This window comes from Podarcis cretensis, assembly GCF_951804945.1.
Source record: "Podarcis cretensis genome assembly, chromosome: Z".
Lineage (NCBI taxonomy): Eukaryota > Metazoa > Chordata > Lepidosauria > Squamata > Lacertidae > Podarcis > Podarcis cretensis.
The window spans coordinates 13,595,084-13,614,277 of record NC_137184.1 but is presented as its reverse complement, the minus strand read 5'-3'; the positions used below and the strand labels follow the sequence as shown (position 1 = coordinate 13,614,277).

General features: G+C 46.7%; 2 protein-coding genes and 1 long non-coding RNA gene across 19 annotated transcripts in view; 2 read left to right on the top strand and 1 right to left on the bottom strand.

Moving 5' to 3' along the window:
• RAPGEF1 (Rap guanine nucleotide exchange factor 1) overlaps nucleotides 1–3,507 on the top strand; it is a 111,548-nt gene extending 108,041 nt beyond the window's left edge. For 7 of the 8 annotated variants that reach the window (XM_079962535.1, XM_079962537.1, XM_079962536.1 and 4 more), the window contains 3 exons: nucleotides 920–1,017; nucleotides 1,502–1,630; nucleotides 2,590–3,507. In XM_079962535.1, coding sequence (XP_079818661.1) covers nucleotides 920–1,017; nucleotides 1,502–1,630; nucleotides 2,590–2,740 — 378 coding nt within the window. In that variant the 3' untranslated portion in view covers nucleotides 2,741–3,507. Of the gene's footprint in view, nucleotides 1–919; nucleotides 1,018–1,501; nucleotides 1,631–2,589 lie in introns of those variants that run through there. The other variant, XR_013835007.1, reaches the window with a different exon arrangement.
• On the bottom strand, nucleotides 3,318–6,787 carry LOC307208154. Of its 10 annotated transcripts, none has more exons than XR_013835009.1 (3): nucleotides 3,968–6,787; nucleotides 3,550–3,843; nucleotides 3,318–3,444 (listed from the first exon to the last, which is right to left on the bottom strand). It is a non-coding gene; the product is annotated as an uncharacterized lncRNA (long non-coding RNA). The 10 variants fall into 10 exon arrangements; XR_013835010.1 differs by having other exon boundaries at nucleotides 3,592–3,843; XR_013835011.1 differs by having other exon boundaries at nucleotides 3,430–3,507; nucleotides 3,592–3,843.
• Nucleotides 6,788–10,888: 4,101 nt separating this feature from the next.
• Nucleotides 10,889–18,520, top strand: UCK1 (uridine-cytidine kinase 1). Its single transcript, XM_079962504.1, has 7 exons — nucleotides 10,889–11,106; nucleotides 12,441–12,600; nucleotides 13,507–13,603; nucleotides 14,081–14,223; nucleotides 15,558–15,652; nucleotides 16,850–16,898; nucleotides 17,144–18,520. Exons 1-7 carry the CDS (start codon nucleotides 10,963–10,965, stop codon nucleotides 17,329–17,331), a joined length of 876 nt encoding a protein of 291 aa, XP_079818630.1. The 5' UTR covers nucleotides 10,889–10,962; the 3' UTR covers nucleotides 17,332–18,520.
• Nucleotides 18,521–19,194: the final 674 nt, after the last annotated feature.

The following is a 19,194-nucleotide window of genomic DNA, read 5'->3' as shown; positions in this document are numbered from 1 at the left end:
TACTGCATTGGCTAACATGTACACCTTGCCTTAAAGGCAGTGCTTTTCAAAGGAACCACTCAATGCCTTCTGCTGCCAGTTGTCAACTCGTTTTGGGTTTGTTTGTTTTTTTGGTAAATAGCTTCTTATAGTATTTTCAACAGTGACGGTACATAAAAAATGACAACAGGAGCATAGCAAAAGAGAAGAGCAAAACGGAAAAAGAAAGAAGGGAGAAAGAAGGAGTGAGGTGGGGGAAGAAGGGAGGAAACCATAATTTTTTTAAAAAAACACACAAATTAAGCAACTTCCCTGTTCCTGCCATCCACATTATAAAACAACAAACCAAACATTAAACATTTGGATCACCACAGTTTCAGCATACATGAAAGAGAAGAACACAGCATATTACAGTCAGGTGTAATTCCAAATATACCAAGCTTGAGCAGACAGTTGTGAAGAGAAAGTTTCACTCGCTGTGTAAGAAATGAAAGAGTGCACACCATTTGAAAAGAGTCTGGTGCTGATAATCCTCCTTGTCAATATTTTGGAATGTGCGTGATTTCTCCTGTATAATCTCACTATTCCATAAAAGGTGGTATCTCTTGTCTAGTGCAAGTTCTTGAGTTTCTTTCCAGTGGATTGCAGTAACAAGGCGGGCTGCACACCTGTCATCAGCTGTTGATGGGAAACACTGTGTAGTAAAGTGTGTGCCCTTAAGTTTTTCACCACAACCATGAGAGCTAGTAGCCACTTGCTTTTTTGTTGCTGTTTGGCAGGAATGAGGTTCTTGAGGTGCTAGATTCTTCTGTGTCCCATAGCAGAATACAGAGAGGTGCATCTTTTGCCTCCAACCCACCTGGATTTGTGGAGCATCCAAATGTGTTCAGTCTCTCAAAACAATTCATGCTATGTCTTCATGTTTTGTGTCTCCTGCCAGGGTCTGGCTGAGTATTGCACTCTGATTGACAGTTCTTCCTCCTTCCGGGCATACCGAGCTGCCCTCTCAGAGGTGGAGCCACCTTGCATACCTTACTTGTGAGTAGCTCACACGGACAAACGTTCTCTGGGGTTTCACTGCTGGCTGCAAGGGGAGTCTTGCAATCCATCTGGTCCCCCTCACCTGCTGCTCAGTTTGGGGAAGTCCAGAGGAAGGTCATCACCAACAAATGGCTGGCCGAATCTCTCACAGCAAATGAGAGACCACTATCCCTCCAGGTCAGGAGCAGAGATCCCATCAGACCAAGTAAGCATGGCCAGGGATCATAGGTGTTGTAGTTCAGCAACATCCAGAGGGCCAAAGGATCCCCACGCCTGCTTTAGGTCAACAGTTCCCTTTTAAAACTGCTCTTCCCATCAAGACATTTCTCCTGGTATTCACCAGGAATCTACCCTCCTGTAACTGAAGACCTGCCCTCTGGGTCGGACCCAGAGATATTAATAGACCTATGTGAACACATTTGTCATTTCAAACCATAACAGAAGGCCTTCATCTTCCTTTTCCACACCTCTTTCTCTCCAGAGGTCTCATACTGCAAGACTTGACCTTTGTCCACTTGGGGAATCCGGACTACATTGATGGCAAAGTCAACTTCTCCAAGCGCTGGCAGCAGTTCAACATCCTGGACAGCATGAGGTGCTTCCAGCAAGTGTAAGTGGTACCCACTGCTCTCTTGCATTGTGCACACCTATGAACACTTGAGGACTAGGAGCATATGATGTGTGACTATAGCAAAGAGCATGAAACTTGTCTAGACTGGCATTTTATGAAAGGGTGGGGGGTGGAGAGTTACACTTCACTTTACTGTCCACTCGATTAAAGCCAGAAACTATTAGCCACAGCTTTGCTGCTGGTCACCAACAGCCATTTTCAGGCAAAAGCCATGGAGACAGGGAGAGAGGTTGGACAAATCAGACAGCAGGAGAGTTTTTCTTTTGTCTCTTTGCTGGTTGACTGCAGCCATTTAAGGAAGAAGCCATGGTGGGAGGGGGGAAAGAGAGATCATGGATTAGAAATGTTCCCATAAGAATCAATGGAAATCATGGACTTGTTATGCAAGCACTTGTCTAACAATTTTCAGGAAATGCATTGTGGCTGGTAAGCAGGACCTGCATGTATATTGGAAGACAGGAAATACCTCTTGATGTGTGGGGGCACCACGTTCCCCATGCACCGGGCTGCTTGTTGTGTTGTGGACATTTACGGGATTATGTCTATAGTAGCTTTGTAACGGATACCACTGGGCAGGCAGAGAACCAACCAGCTTTTTATTTTAACCTAACCATTTGGAGACAATTACTGCACTCTCAGAAGCAGCCAAGGAAGATAGTGAAGGAGGGGAATTAGGTGAATCTGTCCAATTTATACAGACCACAGTATCTGACTTCTCTTAGCACAGGATTTTGGATGCTTGGCTTGCAGAATTTTTATGTTCTGGTTATATCAGTGAGCCTTGCCTTTTGGGGTGGGAAGGCAGTGAATTGAACATTGCATTCTTTTGGCTTCCAGCTAGGGGGCAGTCCTGAATAAAGCGGCACTTTCTGTTATAAAACATCTCTCTCTCTCTCTCTCTCTCTCTCTCTCTCTCTCTCTCTCTCTCATTGCTGCAGGCATTACGACATCAAACGGAATGATGACATCATCTCATTTTTCAATGACTTCAGCGACCACCTGGCGGAGGAGGCCTTGTGGGAACTTTCGCTCAAAATCAAGCCTCGAAACATCACAAGGCGGAAGACAGACAGGGAGGAGAAAACCTAGACGGGAAGCTAATGAAGGCCATGGGCAAAAGGATCGCTGGGCGCCTGCACAGACGGCAGCTATGAGACTTGGACCTGTGACCGGGCCATATCCCCCCACCTCCTCCCCTCCTGGGCCCAGCCCAGGGGTTGAGTTGTCTCAGCGGCATCTGTGGGCTTCCTTCCCATCAGGCCGCAGGGGAGAGTCACCAAAGCAGCGTCCTGCTCTCCTTCCTCAGTGCCATAGATGAGCTTTTCTGCCTGAAAAGGGAGCACACAGGAAAAGGGGTCAGGGTTTGTTTGTTTTTTAGTGCCAGAGTGTTCCCACTTTTGCCAAATCTGAACTTTTTTTTTCTTGCGCTCCTCGCACTGCAACACGACGAGAGGGAAGTGAAGTTGCTGCATCTTGCGTTGAGCCATGTATTGACGTGCCCATGGTCTCGCCCAATGGGCATTTAGCATGTGTGAGGGATGAAAAATGGGTTGCCATCAAGGTCATAACCGAGGAGAACCATTTTTCACAATACTTCCCCACCCACAGACACTGGGAGGAAAAGGAAAAAGGAAAAAAGAGTGAAGTAACATTCTACCCTTGCAAAGTCTTACATGTTTACAGGGATATTTAATCAATCAAATGGCCCCCATCACCAATGTGGAAAAGGAACAAGATGGGCAGCTGCCCTCTGGACAATATGTCCACCACTGACACCGCTTCTCCAAATTCACCTGGATCTTCCCCAAATTCACCTGGATCTTCTCCAAATTCACCTGGATCTTCCCCAAACTCACCTGGATATTCTCCAAATTCACCTGGATCTTCCCCAAACTCACCTGGATCTTCTCCAAATTCACCTAGATCTTCTCCAAACTCACCTGGATCTTCTCCAAATTCACCTAGATCTTCTCCAAATTCACCTGGATCTTCTCCAAATTCACCTGGATCTTCCCCAAACTCACCTGGATCTTCCCCAAACTCACCTGGATCTTCTCCAAATTCACCTGGATCTTCTCCAAATTCACCTGGATCTTCCCCAAACTCACCTGGATCTTCTCCAAATTCACCTAGATCTTCTCCAAACTCACCTGGATCTTCTCCAAACTAACCTGGATCTTCTCCAAATTCACCTGAATCTTCCCCAAACTCACCTGGATCTTCCCCAAATTCACTAGATCTTCTCCAAGTTCACCTGGATCTTCTCCAAATTCACCTGGATCTTCTCCAAATTCACCATTTCTTCTCCAAATTCACCTGGATCTTCCCCAAACTCACCTGGATCTTCTCCAAATTCACCTAGATCTTCTCCAAATTCACCTGGATCTTCCCCAAACTCACTTGGATCTTCTCCAAATTCACCTGGATCTTCCCCAAATTCACCTGGATCTTCCCCAAGTTCACCTGGAATCTCTTTACTCTTATTTGACTCAGGAAATCTGGAATTGTTGAGGTTCTGTGACATCCACCCCCTTGTACTCGCTATGGGGGCCCTTATTGTAGCGATGGTACTAGCTATTAATGCAGTAAACATGTAGAAAATGAGACCGTCTGTAAATACAAACCTCTAGGCAACATCATCAGTTTCCTTTCCTTTTTCTTTGGATGCATGACTGAGTGGCCCGTGGGGGTTTTTAAGAAGAAACTTCAAAGTGCTAAGCAACGCGTAAAGGAAAACAAAGCAAACAAAATACTTGGCTGTCTGGAAGCATCAGGCTGAGATGGGGGTGGTGTCAAAAATCAAAGTGAGAACTTGGGGTGGGAGGGCACATCTATGAGGAGCTGTTGCGCCATCCAGTTGGAGCAAAACGGTTGAAAAGCTGCCTCAAATTAAGTGGGTTGGAGAGACCTGCATCAGAACACTCTTTCGCATCTTCCATTTATTTCATTGATGCTTCTGTAGAAGAACTTCCCAATGGATTTCTCTTCCCCAAATGAGTCATATCTGTCCATCTCAATCTGCTAACCACTGTGGCACCTGAAATCAACCAGTCCAGCGTCTTCACCTTACATAAAACAGCTTCCAGGTCACACTGGGTTCTTGGTCTGAGCAACAAGCAAGCATCTCCTTGGCTACAGGTCACCTTCATAGGAGCTGCGGCTGATATGGGGGCCAGCTCAGAGATAATGATCCTGGTTTAATGAGTGTTGTGCCCCCTTCTCACTCCTGTGTTTTTGACCCTTCCATCATGGTTATTTTAGACCAGAGTTTCTTGTTGCAGCTGAAATATTACTGTGGTCAGGATTTAATTCTGGTTTTTTACATCAAATTTGGAGCCCAAGGATTAAATTACAACATTTTGGAGTCAACAGGAAGCTTTGGGTTTTGAAGCAGGCGTGGGGAACTTTGGGGTCTCCTGATGTTCCTGAAGACAGTTCTCAGCTCCAGCAAGCGTGGCCAGGGATGAGGGGAACTGTAATTCAGCAACATCTGCAGGGCCAAAAGTTCCCCAAGCCTAGTTTAAAGAAACCACAATGCACTGCTGGTTTAGCAAATTAGGATTGTTAAATCCAAACCAGCTCACGTTCTCTCTTTTTTAATATAATATAAGGGGGCCTAAACAGAGCAGTTTTTTTTTCTTGATGCCAAATAATCTTGAAAGCAATTTGTTGAAAGTTGGGCTCAAGACGTGGACTCCTGACTTGCCTGCCCAGGATTTGGTAATGACTTTTGCTTTTCAGTTTGTTAACTGTAGCCAATGGCTTTGTTATCTATTGAGGCAGAGGCTTCTATCTCTTTCCTTGTCCTGTGAATAAAATTGGGAGGAGGAAATCCACTGGGCAGAAGCAGACTACTCACCTGGCCCCAACCTTCTCTGCAGAATCTTCCATTGTAATACTGTGCAGCTCATCTTACTTTATTTTGTTTTATTAATTTAAAGGGTGTTTTGCAGCAAGCAATATGTTGCCGTTTATACCCTTATGATGTGTGTCTTTCATTTCAACTTGCCACAGATGGGCATGCGTGGGTGAACCTCCTGTACAAGTTGCCAGTGACATCAGGAGGTCTGGGGTTGGAGTGAGAAGAGTTTGGTGAAGGACTCCCCCCTGAGAAAATATTGGATGTTTTGTATTTGCCCGCAGTCTTGCAGCTAAGGTGGACCTAAAAAGGTCCTTACATTTCTACCGCCTTTGGAGGGGTTCTGGCCCTCACCAGAATCTGCAGCTTTCATACCCTGGCAGCTTCAGAATGATACTATTAGTCACCTAATTGCACTTCACATTGGGGAGCGAAGGGTTAGGTGAGCCTTTGCCCCTGTGTCTTGGTTCATGAGTAAGTGGATAGAGCCAGGGACGCCCCACCGGTTGTAGTCTAGCCTGCTAGAGGTTGTCAGTCCACAATTCCCATCCGCCCCTGTAGCCAGCTTGGGGTTACATGGCGGTGGTGGGTAATGGGATTTGTAGACCAAAGGCTTCCAGACTTTCCTCTAACCCTTGCTCCGTTCAGAATTGGGTGGGCAGGTAGACAGGTGAGAGTTTTAAATGATTGTTAACCCCAGGCATTGGAGCTTTTTAAAGAAAAATATGTGCTGGAATTTGAACCCATAAAAATTGCATTTACTGCAAAAAAAATACCCAGCTTCAGAATCCGACTGTTGGTTTGTGTTAATTTCAGCACTATTTACTGTGGTGCTCTCACAGTCATTCCCTTGGCAGGGATGGGGTTTTACTTAAATTGGGGCGGGGGCAAAGGCATTGGGGGCAAAGGGAGGAAGCGGTGGTGGGGTTTTTTTCCAGTTCAAGTTGTGACTCTGTGCTTCAAAAAAGATGAGGCATTCCTTGCATTTTCAAGCTTGCTGAAAAATTTCCTTGACTTTGCTGTTCTGCCAACCAGCCTCCCTCGGTCTGATGGTGTATATTTATGGTTTACCCCACCCACCCTGAATCCTGATTGTAAAAATGTCCAAACCTGTTACTTTTTTATATATTAAAGAGAAAGGGGCGAGGGAGACACTCAAACAAGTGACAATAAATGTGGTTAAAGAACCCAGCCTTGAATATCATCCTATTTTACAGTGCATGCCTTGGTCAGCCAAGATTAAAGTGACAATCAAATCCAGTTTCTCCCATTGGTCTGGTTTCCTGCTTGTCTACCATGTCTCTCTTCCTGGTTCCTGTTGGTTGGCCTGTTTGGGCCATTCGCCTGGTGGGAGATGGGGGGAAGGTGGGGCGATCCACAGTGGGAAATCCCACACCAGAGAACCAGGTGGTAGGCGAATTACCATGGCCAGCTTCAGAATCAATATGTCCCTGAGTAAAGTTTGAGGGCTGTAGCTTACTGGTGTAAGCATCTGCTTGGCAAGCAGAAGGTCCTAAATTCAATCCCCAACAGCTTCAAACAGGACTGGGATAAGTCCCCCTGCCTAAAACCCCAGAGAGCCATTGCCAGTCAGTGTAGACTATATTGCTCTGGGTGGACCAATAGTTTGCTTCAGGATAAGGCCAGCTTTCCAGGTCCCTACTTAAAACCAGCTCTTCAGGACCACAGAGACTAGAATATTACTTCATCTTTGAAAGTAGACCACAACTAAGTGGTATTGTGCATGTTTTTCATGCAGAAGGTCCCAGGTCCAACCTCTGGCATCTCCAGGAAGGAATGGAAGAGACCCCCTGTCTGAAAGCCTCTCCCAGATATTGTAGACAGTATTGAACTGGATGGCCCAATGAGTCTGATTTGGGTTCCTAAAGTTCCTTCCGGTCTGAGCCATCGTTAGGCATCTGCATGGTGGTGACAGCAACACTGCCCCCCAGGGATGTACGGGAGCTGATTTTTAAATTTCCCCCAGTGCCCATGGGCACCCAGTATAGTGCTACTGTGGCATTCTGCAGTATTTAAATGGTGACTCACAGAACAAACGGGCCAGAGGCTGGTGGACCCTCCTGGGGTCTTAGAGTTTTGCAGCCCTACCTGGAGATGCTGGGAATAGATGCTGGGACCTTCTGCTTGCAAGGCAGGTGCTCTACCAGGGAGCTACGGTTCTTCAAAGAAGGTCATCCCATGTTGGGGTGGAAACCATTCCCTTTGTGGAGGCAAAAATGTGCCCAGACATTTTTATCAAAAACAGAGCTACTTTTCTGTTTTGCCAAAGGATCTTGACACAAGAATACCAGACCCTGCTTTACACAAGGATACAATATGAGACAAATGGCAGAAACCCTCCTTTCAGCTGCAGAAAGCCCCAGGGATGTAGCAGCAAAGTACCGTACTTTTCCATTTATAAGACATGGGTTTTTTTCTTATACATGGGGTAGATGTTTGATTGGTTGCTGCTGCGGCTGTCAGCAACTATTGGGTGTGTTATTGATTGCTGCATCAATGGCTGGTGTTGATTGGCTGACACTGTGGCAGTTGCGCAGGCCGCTTCTGCTGGCGAGGGGACAGACAAGAGGTGTAGTTTTGAATGCGTGCAGGTGAGCAATTTTTAGCAGTCCCCCCTAAAAAAAGCTCAATAACTCTGTGTCATCTCCCCCCATTTTCTTGAGTCCCCCAAAATAAGGGTGTCTTATACATGGGGGCGTCTTATGGACGGAAAATTACGGTATATCTCAGTCTGGCCAGGCTATGCTGCACATATCAGCAGTTTAGAACTGCAGCAAAGCTTCCCTTTCTCTACGTTACCTTCATCTGACATGATCTAGGCCAGAGGTCAGCAAACTTTTTCAGCAGGGGGCCAGTCCACTGTCCCTCAGATCTTGTGGGGGCCCAGACTATATTTTGAAAATAAAATAAAAATGAGCTCCTATGCCCCACAAATAACCCAGAGATACATTTTGAATAAAAGGACACACTCTACTCATGTAAAAACACCAGGCAGGCTCCACAAATAACCCAGAGATGCATTTTAAATAAAAGGACACATTCTACTCATGTAAAAACACGCTGATTCCCGGGCCGTCCACTGGTCAGGTTTAGAAGGCTATTGGGCCGGATCTGGCACCCAGGCCTTAGGTTGCCTACCCATGATCTAGGCCAGCAAAGCAATTAACCCACAGCTGGGCCATCTCCAAGAACAGAAGCGCTCCTACAAGCACTGAAGTCAGCAGCACTGCATTAGACGAAGGGTGAATTGCGCAAGGCCATCTACACCACCTCAATTGCAATTCTTCTGCATTTCCACCACATTCCACCCCTTGGCTTTACACTATCTTCCCTTCATATCTTACTAATTGCTCTGCTCTCTCAGCCCCCCAATAACAGCTTGCACTTTGGAATAGGACTGTTTCCAGTTCTCTGTCACATCAGTCTTCGGTTCTAGAAAGGAACTTGCTGCTCATGCACAGAAGAGTTTATTGGGTTGCGTCCATCAATTGCTTGTTTCCCTTTTCCATGACCTGCTTGCATTAAAAAAAACCAAAATTTGTTATATACAATATGGGGAACATAATACACACAAGATAAAGGACTGTATGACACAGGTAGTGTGTTACGCTTCCTCTAAGCAGGCCTGCACCTTACTTAAGCTGTATGCAGATGAATTGGGCAAGCGGCGTTAGTTATTACCACGCAGTAAGTAGCTCTGACTGGTAAGTAGCTCAGGTTGGTTGAGTTGATTCGAATAAACAACCCATACCTTCTGTCCTGGTGTTCACTCACAATCTGTGGATCCGAAAACTACCCCTTCTGTTGGTAGCAGGTGCACTGACTTCGGCCCCACGCTGTGGGTACTCTGCACGCACCACACCGTCATGTCAGTGTGACGTCACATTGCCACATCATGATGCGCAGCGCACAACCATGCTCCAGCACTGCAATAGCAACTGGGCCTGGGCCTCTGCTGTGGAGCCTCTATTGAGGCCAACTGCAGAACCACCCCAGAACCACATTCATGGCTGCAGCAGGCCTCAACAGAGGCCCCACAATGGAGGCACAGGCTTCAGCCCAGTCACCACCACAGCACCAGAGCGCCAGAGGTAAGGCGGCAGGTGGCAGCAGCAGCAGGGGCAGAGGCTGGGCACCCACAGCAACATTTTTGTGGGTACACAAGCCCACGAGGCCCCTGGAGTTGGCACCAGGGGTTGGTGGGGAGCCCTGGCTCTGCTACCTGTTGGATGGCTGGTGTGCCCAGTTTTTCACAAATCAGCTGGGCTATGCGCTGGCCACCCAGAAGCACCACATCCTCTTCACTGATATTATGTAGCAGCACCTTTCCTTCCCCTTGCAATCTGCCCATAGGTGCCATGCGGAACTATGTTCCCTTCACCTAGGCTCTAGGGTACTGGCCCTCTGGCCAGCACCACTTCCTCCTCTGGCGCTCTAAGATCCTGCACTACTGGGTGTTGCCTGGAGGCGCAGCTTGCCATTTGGCTGAGCCTTCCACATGTTGTTTCACAGGTGTAGGCGCTTCCAGTCCTATCATAATGGTGCAAGGACTTTTGTCCAGCGCTCAGCGGATGGTTACTCCATTCCAATTCTGCTTGCTCTGCCACTGCCGCCCCAGCTTCAGAATGTGATTTGGGGTTAGCTGTTTTTCTTTCTGCTGCCAAGTCCTATTCAGATATTCAGTTAACCCTGAAGCTGCTGGAGGATGAGGGGTGATTTTAGATGTTACAAATGGTTTTTAATATATTTTATTTTATTTTTAATAGTATTTCTGCCACTCCTGGGCTCCTTTTGAAAGGAACTGTGGGATAGAAATTTAATAAACAATTTGCATAAGCTAAAGTGAATTGTTAGTCTTTTAGATGTGACAAGTCTCTTAGGCTGCCTACATGGCATACATTTAAAGTACCCGGTACATAATTCCTCCCAAATAATCCTAGAAATAGTAGATAATCCCTTGACAGTACTACTATTCCCAAAACCCATAACTGCAGTTCCCAGGATTCTTGGTGCTGGTAATGAATAATGCACTTTAAATGTATGCTGTGTACTCAGCCTTGTGTGGTGCAGCGCAATGAACAAAATTTGGTTGATTATAGTTGCTCGGATTTCCAAGTATTTAACTTTTTTTTTTTATCCTATGCTGCAGCACTTTATTGCGCTTCCTTCCCAGCTTCAGCCCCGCCTCCTAACCTCGAAAGCCCCGCCCCGCCCCTTATCACTACCGCCTTCGTACGCAACCGACTTTGCGCAAGCTCTCCGGAGGAGGCTAAAGAACTTCATTTCCCAGCGTGCCCCGCGGCCCGCCCGTGAGCCGACGGAGCGCTCTCCGCCGCGCTGTGGTTGCTGGGAGATGGAGTCTGTGCGTCCTGGGGGCAGTGGCAGCTGCGGCATCTGAGACGGGGCCGGCCCTTTCTGCAATGTCCAAGCCATGGCCACTACGGGCAGCAATGGCATCGGGTGCAGCGGTAGTAGTAACAGCAGCAGCAGCAGCCTGCCGGGCGCCGGGGAGGCGGAGCGGCCGCATCCGCGTCCTTTCCTGATCGGGGTGAGCGGAGGCACCGCCAGCGGCAAGGTAGGTAAGCGGGGGCTCCCTGGCTACGTGGGCCGCCGCGCCCCTGCCAGAGTGCAAAATAAAAATGCAAAAACAACAAAATAATGATATTGCAAGCAAAGCAACAGAATGTGAGTTAATTCTCCTGATTGCATTGCATTGCACTGCGGACCAGTTAAAACCTGTGCGCGATTCTTGCAAAAGCTTCAAATCCCTGAGAATTTTTCCTATATCTCTCCTGACACCTTTAAACGTCCCGGATCATGATGGTGATGCTTATATTGCATTTATTCTAACGTTTGTATCTCATCTTTCCTCCAAGGGGGTCACGTGTATTCTTCTCCCACCCACCCCCGCCCTATTTTATCCTCACAACAACCCCGTGAGGTGGGTTAGGCTGAGACACTTATGGAACTGGCTCAAGGTCACTCGGTGGGCTTCATGGCTGGAGTAGGGAAGTTTTGAGCCTTGATCTCTCCCAGGGCGTAGTCTGACACTTTTTAGTGCCTACTCCACAGTGTTTTTTTGCCTGTGATTCCCGCTCCACCATCCAGGGGCAGATGATGATCCATTATCATCATCACCAAACCTTTTATTGGCATCACATACAAACATCCAAAACAAATCAATACAGAATTACCACTTCCCCAGTGACACAAAACATTTGCTAAATGAAAGGAGGCAGAGCAGTGTATCCTCACATCTCTAGGTCTCCAGGGAGAGATGATCTATTATAAAACTATTGAAACTAAATCTTCAGAGGGGGCGCAGAGGTGAGTTTAGTCCACATAGCTTTTTCTTCAAAAAGGACACCATAAATTTTCCCTATTTTTCATTTCCTCCCCCCATAACTAGAAAACAATAAGGCATAGGATTTTTTATTATTATTCACACCAGTGACTTTGACATGCAAGATAATCCAGTACAGCAATTTTAATCAAAATGTGAGGTGCAGTAGTTACAATTTCTTTGAAAATTGTTGTGATCTGTTGTGGAACAACCCACTGAAGAAGATAAGAATGGTTACCCAGACCTCGTTGCTGGTTGGGAAGGGCACACCATAACAGTTCAAGCTTCAAGGCCCCCAAAATGTAGGTCCACCACTGCTCTCCCCCCCAAAAAATCCCCCCAAATCCCTCATTACTTTGCATGATAAAGCAGGCACTGTAAGGTTTCTGGTTTCTAGGGTCTTCTCCTTCTGTTCAGTTTAAATTTATGGTTACATCTGCCTCTTCCTTCGTGGACTATAGTGCTACGTTCATTGTTTTAGGTATGTTAGGCTGAGAAATTTTGACCACGTTCGTAGGTGGGTTTGTTTTTCTGATGTGTTCCAAAATTCTCCTCCTCCTGGGCAGTCGACAGTGTGTGAGAAAATCATGGAGTTGGTGGGGCAAAATGAAGTGGATCACCGTCAGCGGAAAGTCGTTATCCTCAGCCAGGATCGGTTCTATAAAGTGCTTACGACGGAGCAGAAGGCAAAAGCCCTGAAGGGACAGTACAACTTTGATCACCCAGGTATACCCAGTGGGGCAGCCGGGTAATTTTTAGACAGTAGACTTAGCAGTCCTATGGATGGGAAAGAGGGTCTCCCTCAGAGTGGACGTCTGCCCCCCAAATTTTATGCTTATGGCATCCAGCAGCAGTCTCACTTTGTGTTTTCCAGCCTGTGATCTGGAGAATCTTGGGAACAAATATTGTCTATATTTTTTAAAATTAAACCCAGCATTCATTTACAGTGGTACCTCGGGTTACATACACTTCAGGTTACATACGCTTCAGTTTACAGACTCCGCTAACCCAGAAATATTATCTCGGGTTAAGAACTTTGCTTCAGGATGAGAACAGAAATTGTGCTCCAACGGCACAGCAGCAGCAGCAGCAGGAGGCCCCATTAGCTAAAGTGGTGCTTCAGGTTAAGAACAGTTTCAGGTTAAGAACGGACCTCCAGAATGAATTAAGTACTTAACCCGAGGTCCCACTGTATTTTTTTTTAAAAAGACCCTTGCCTTTGAAGATGCTGTCCATAGATAGCTTTATGTTGCAGCCAGCTAAACCCTGTTCAGAGTAGACCCACTGAAATTTAAGCACCTAAGTCAAGGCCATCCATTCCAGTGGTTCTACTCTGAGCAGGGCTAGCACTGCACAGAACCATCTGCTTTTGCCCCCTTGTACAGGTGAAATTGCCTCCACTTCCCACCTGTCAAACAGGTAATAAAAGTCCTATTTGTTAGTTGCTGCTGTGATACGGGACCAGTAATTCACATCGCCTGCATGGGTCCTCAGTACACGAGATCAGACTGTGTGGAAGCAGCTTTTGTACCACCGTCATAGTGCCTGACTTGCAGTGCATCTTAAATCTAAAACTGCCTCTGCTGCTGATCCAGTTTCGTTTGGCCACCCTTATTTTTTTGCATTGCACAGATGCTTTTGACAATGAATTAATGCAAATGACGTTGAAGAATATTGTGGATGGCCAAACGGTTGAGGTTCCAACGTACGATTTTGTGACCCATTCCAGGTCAGTATGCATTTCCTGTTTTGGGGGGGGCAAAATGTGGTCTTAGAATTGTAGAGTTGGAAAGGACCCCAGGGGTCATCTTGTCCAACCCTCAACAATTGCAGGGATCGCAGCTAAAGAATCCCTGAAAGATGACCACGTCCTGACGTAGCTTGTTCCCCTGGCGAACAGCTCTTACCATCAGAAAGATCTTCCTAAGGTCATTTGAATTCATTGGTTTGGGTCCTACCCTCTGGAGCTGCAGAAAACAAGCTTGCTCCCTCTTCCATGTGACAGCCCTTCAGTTCTTTGAATATGGCTATCCTATCACCTCTCTGTCTCCTGTTCTCCAGGCTAAACATCCCCAGCCCCCTCAAGCATTCTAAAGTGTTGAAACGGGAAGCATGACATTCCAGATGTTCTCCCTGGGCATTTGGAACAGTCACACTGGGACCTTTCTTAACCACATCTTGCCATTCCGTGTCATGTCCACTGCAGGCTGCCCGAGACGACTATGGTCTACCCTGCAGATGTGGTGCTTTTTGAGGGAATTCTGGTATTCTATACTCAAGATATCCGGGACATGTTTCATCTCCGTCTTTTCGTTGATACGGACTCAGATGTCAGGCTCTCCCGGAGAGGTAACCCCTGGTTTCTTGGAATTTATTTAAACACTTTTACCACAGGAGTCAGAAACTTCCTTAGATGTTGCCTCCACTATCCCATAAACCATTGGCCATGCTGTCTGGGGCTAATGGGAGCTGGAGTCCAGCAACATCTGGAGGGTCACAGATTCCCCAGCCCTGATAAAAAAAAGATATCTTTTCTCATTAGGAAATGCTTCTTCAGAGGTAAAGGTAAAAGGTAAAGGACCCCTGGACGGTTAAGTCCAGTCAAAGGCGACTATGGGGTTGTGGTGCTCATCTCACTTTCAGGCTGAGGGAACCGGCGTTTTCCCACAGACAGCTTTCTGGGTCGTGTGGCCAGCAGGACTAAACCGCTTCTGGCGCCATGGAACACCGTGATGGAAACCAGAGCGCATGGAAATGCCATTTACCATCCCACCGCAGCGGTACCTATTTATCTACTCGCACTGGTGTGCTTTCAAACTGCTAGGTAGGCAGGAGCTGGGACAGAGCAACGGAAGCTCACCCCGTTGTGCAGATTCGAACCACCAACCTTCTGATTGGCAAGCCCAAGAAACTCAGTGATTTAGACCACAGCACCACCCACATCCCTATGCTTCTAAACAGAGGCATTGAAGAGGAATGCTGCTACTTCAGTCAGGTATGGGGAAACCTAAGGCCTTTTAGATGTTCCTGGACTTCCAACTCCCGGCATCCCTGATCCTTGGCCATGTTGGCTGAGACTGATGGGAGTTGGAGTCCCACAACATCCAGAGGGCTGCAGGTTCCTCATCCCTTGGGTATACAGGAAGAAATGTTCTAAATATGCTAGGGAGAAGTAGAATGGAGACCATGGAAGTAGAACCTAGACATTGTGACTCGTAACCACTGATAGCCTCTCCTCCACAAATTTGAAGCCATCTAAGGGGGAGGACATCACTACATCTTCCCCAACCTCCAGATATTCTGGACTAAGAACATAAGGAGAACCCTTCTGGGTCAGGTCATTCGTTCATCTAGTCCAGCATCCTGTAATGGTCAACCAGAAGCCATAATGGGAAGCCCACAAGAAGGACCTGAGACCAACAGCACTTGTGATTCCCAGCAACTGGTATGCCAAGGCATATATTGTCACCAACATTGGAACACAGAACATAGACGTTGTGGTTTGTAGCCATCAATAGCCTTATTATTCCCCATGAATTGGTCCAGTCCTCTTTTGAAGCATTCTACGTTGCTGGCCATCACTACATCTTGTGGACTTGAACTGTGGTTGTAATTCTGTGCTGCTTGAAAAAAGACTTTCTTTTGTCTCTTTAAACTGCCCTGTTTGGTTCCTCCGGCTGTAGTTCTCCGGGATATGAAGCGGGGAAGGGACCTGGAGCAGATCCTGACCCAGTACACAACGTTTGTCAAGCCTGCCTTCGAAGAGTTCTGTTTGCCGGTACCAGAATCTTTTATCCCCCCTCCTCCCTCTCAAGCCTATTTTGGAAGCATGGAAGGCTGGTGGAGGAGCATTTCCTCCTCGCAGTATCTCTCTGGCTGTCTCAAGAGAGGCTTCATAGACATTGGCTTGGAATCAAACCTATGGTTTCTTCCCCCTCCCCTTCATGTTAGGAATATAGGAAGTGGCCTTAAACCAGGTCAGACTGTTAGGTCATCTAGCTCAGTAGTGTCTATTCTGACAGCAGCTTTCCTGAGTCTCAAGCAGAGAGGAGGTATTTTCCCCATCAGCTGCTCCTTGGTTATTTATTTTAGCTGGAGATGCTGATCTGGGGCTTTCTGTGTCCTAAATTGTGTTATTCCACTGAGCTTAATTGTGTGGTTCCCCGCTTTCTTCTGGGACAAAGCCTCACCTGGGAATGGAACCCAGAGGGACTTCTTGCATCCCAGAAAGAATTGTGCCTCTTTGACAGCCTTCTCCAACCCCTGGTGCTATCCAGATGTTCTGAACTACAGCTCCCATCCCTCCCTGGTTGTTGGCTGTGGTGGCTGGGGCTGGTGGGGTGTGTTCTCCAAAGTATCTTGTGAAAAGTCAGCCCTGGGAAACTGTAAGCCTTGCAGACATGTCAGGCCTTCAGAACACTCCCCCAGGCTACATCTCTCAAAGCCCTTGCTGCAAAGCATGTATTTCCCTGGCTGGAATGCTTCCCTGAACTCCACTGATGCCTCTCACTTGTCTGGGTGCTGGAGTTGAGTGCATCAGTGTTTGTATAGTAGGCTAGTTTCTACAAAGGTAAAATTTATAGGTTGCCCCATCTGCTTTTGCCTCCAGTCCCACCCATCACTGGCATGTGGCTCTTGGAGGGTTGCCCAGAAGGGAACGGTAACCTGATCTGAGGAAGATTCCTCTGTCATAAATGACACCAGTAACAAGAGGAAGCGTCTTCACAAAGTCCACATGGACTTAGCCTCCTTGCTCCCTTTCTGCCCTAAAGGCAGAGGTCAGGTGTCTCCAGAGCAGCCTTCCCTTGCCTGGAACTCTCTAGATGTGGTTAGGACTCTAGCTCTCATCAGACTGAGCCAGAATGGGAACGTTGAGGGATGCTGGGAGTTGAAGTCCACCAATGTCTAGAGGGCACTAGAGGCAACTCTGGAGGTTTGTTCATAGACTCACAGTTGTTGTACTTCTTATCTCCAGACCAAGAAATACGCCGATGTGATTATCCCTCGAGGAGTGGACAACATGGGTAAGAGGCATTTTTGCCGTTCTAAGCTTCTGAAGGCTCATTTTGTATATTCATTTCAGGCAAAGAAGATGCAGAGACTTCTGAAATGATGGTTATTAGCTGAAATTTTCCACCACCTGCCCCTCGATTCCTTTGTAATAATTAGCAATAATGTAGATGCCAGACCCTGTGCTTAGTTTGCCACTGACCTCTGTCCCCTTCCCGTAATTAATTCCTCCACTCACCTCTTGCCTTTCTTCCGGCAGTTGCTATAAACCTCATTGTGCAGCATATCCAGGACATTCTTAATGGTGACCTCTGCAAGTGGCAGCGTGGGACGATGAACGGGCATGGACGCTCCTCCAAGAGGCCCTTCCCTGAGCAAGTAGACAGCAGCCCACTGCTGGCTCCCGGCAAACGGTCCCACTTGGAGTCCAGCAGCCGCCCCCACTAAGGTGGCCGGAAGCCCCTCCCACACCAGCTGGACTTTTGACCGGTTCCAAGGATGGATGCCCTTCAGTGCTCCATATTCTTTTCCAAGAGGTGACGAATCTGTGGTTTTAAACTGCCTTCTGTTTTTAGTTTCTCTCCTTTCAGATAGTACCTAAATCTGCCCCAGAAGTTAAAAAGAAAAGTGCTCCTTTTATTGGTGTTCTCTCTAGTCTTTGCCTGCCATGGTTTTTAATTTTCTAGGAAAGAAAATGGGTCTGCCACAGGCAAGCAAATTGTCTTTGTGCTTAAATTGTTCCTTATTTCTTACCCCCCCCCAATATAATTTGACACAGGAGTGATGGCCAGAAGGCTGCTTTTCAGAGTCAAATTTATCTCCCCGCAAATTCATTTCATTACAGCAAGACTTTTGCATAATATTTCGAGACAGGAAAGGGCCATGTGGAATGGTGTGCAATTTCTCTTCTGCCGTGTATTGTCTCTCTGCTAAGGGAAAGAAGAAAAGGGTGGCCATTAGCTTTAAAAGCCAGAATCATTTTAGTACAAAAAAAATCCAGCATCACCATTATCTTCTAGCAACCATGGGGGTAGCCTGCCCCCTTCTCTCTCTCAATTTTATGGTACTTTCTCAAGGACCGGGGTGGAGGGGATAACTTTGGTGTTTTTATGCACTCCACTAGGTAACGACGGGATAGACTTAGGAGGATGTGTGTTTTTAAATATAAAGCAGCTGCCTTTTCACAGACTGCATCTAGCCAGCATAGAGAGAACTGATTGAGCAGTTCTGCGCTCTCTATATAGCAAGACAAGGGCAACCGCTGAGATCAGCTGTGGGCAATAGCAGAATCCCTTTATGGCTTCCAGTTGACTTGTAGTTTTAACGAGTGGTAGATTTTTCTTTGATCAGTAATCACCACTAAGTAAACAGTGTTTGCCTCATCTAAAATGTTTTTCTATTAAAATGCATTTGTGCTGCTATCGCTGCCACTACCAGGTGGCATTTTTCAAAGTTCGGAGATCTTGTTTTGACGTTGGAAAATACCTGGTCAGTGATTTTTATAGAGTCATTTTAACTCCCAGGCAAGTGGTAAAAGTGAGGCCTTGCCAGCTCTACATTTTCTAAAAGCAAGGCTTGACTCAGTTAGTTGGTTTGTTTTGGCTTTGTTAATAAATAAAAAAAAATGGAAAAATGGCACATGACTGAGTTGTTTTTCCCTTCCTCCATTATGTGTGTGTGTGTGTGTGTGTGTGTGTGTGTGTGTGTGTGTGTGTATGAACTGCCATAATATGATCAAAAGGAATATGGTCGATGCAAATCCTACCTTGGCTTCAAGTACGCTAATCATACAGTAGTTGCCAGGATTTGTTCAACAGGAACCATCCAGGTTTATGGAGGCTCTGTTCAGCTGAGCGAGGAGACAGTGAACTGTCCAGCATGGTGTGGTGGTTAAAGACCTAGGAGACCAGGGTATGAATTCCTGCTTGGCCATGAAGCTCACTGGGTGACCTTGGGCCAGTCACTGCAAGAAGGGAAGAACCACGTTTGCCACCTTGAGCTCCTTGGAGGAAAAGGTGGGATACAGAGTCATGGGGGAAAGAAAGTACACCCTCTTTGAATTTGGTGGTTTTACATATCAAGACATCATCATCATCTATTCCTTACCAAATCTTAAAATTAGGTAAATACAAACTCAGATGAACAACAACACGACATACTACACAGTGTCATGATTTATTTAACAAAAATGAAACCAAAACAGGGACCCTTACTGCTTCCGTAGGACTTAAGGGACTAAGGTGAATGCAGATCATGCTAATCAAATGCCCCTGCTTAATTGATCATCAGCAAGTTTGCCCACAGTTTGCT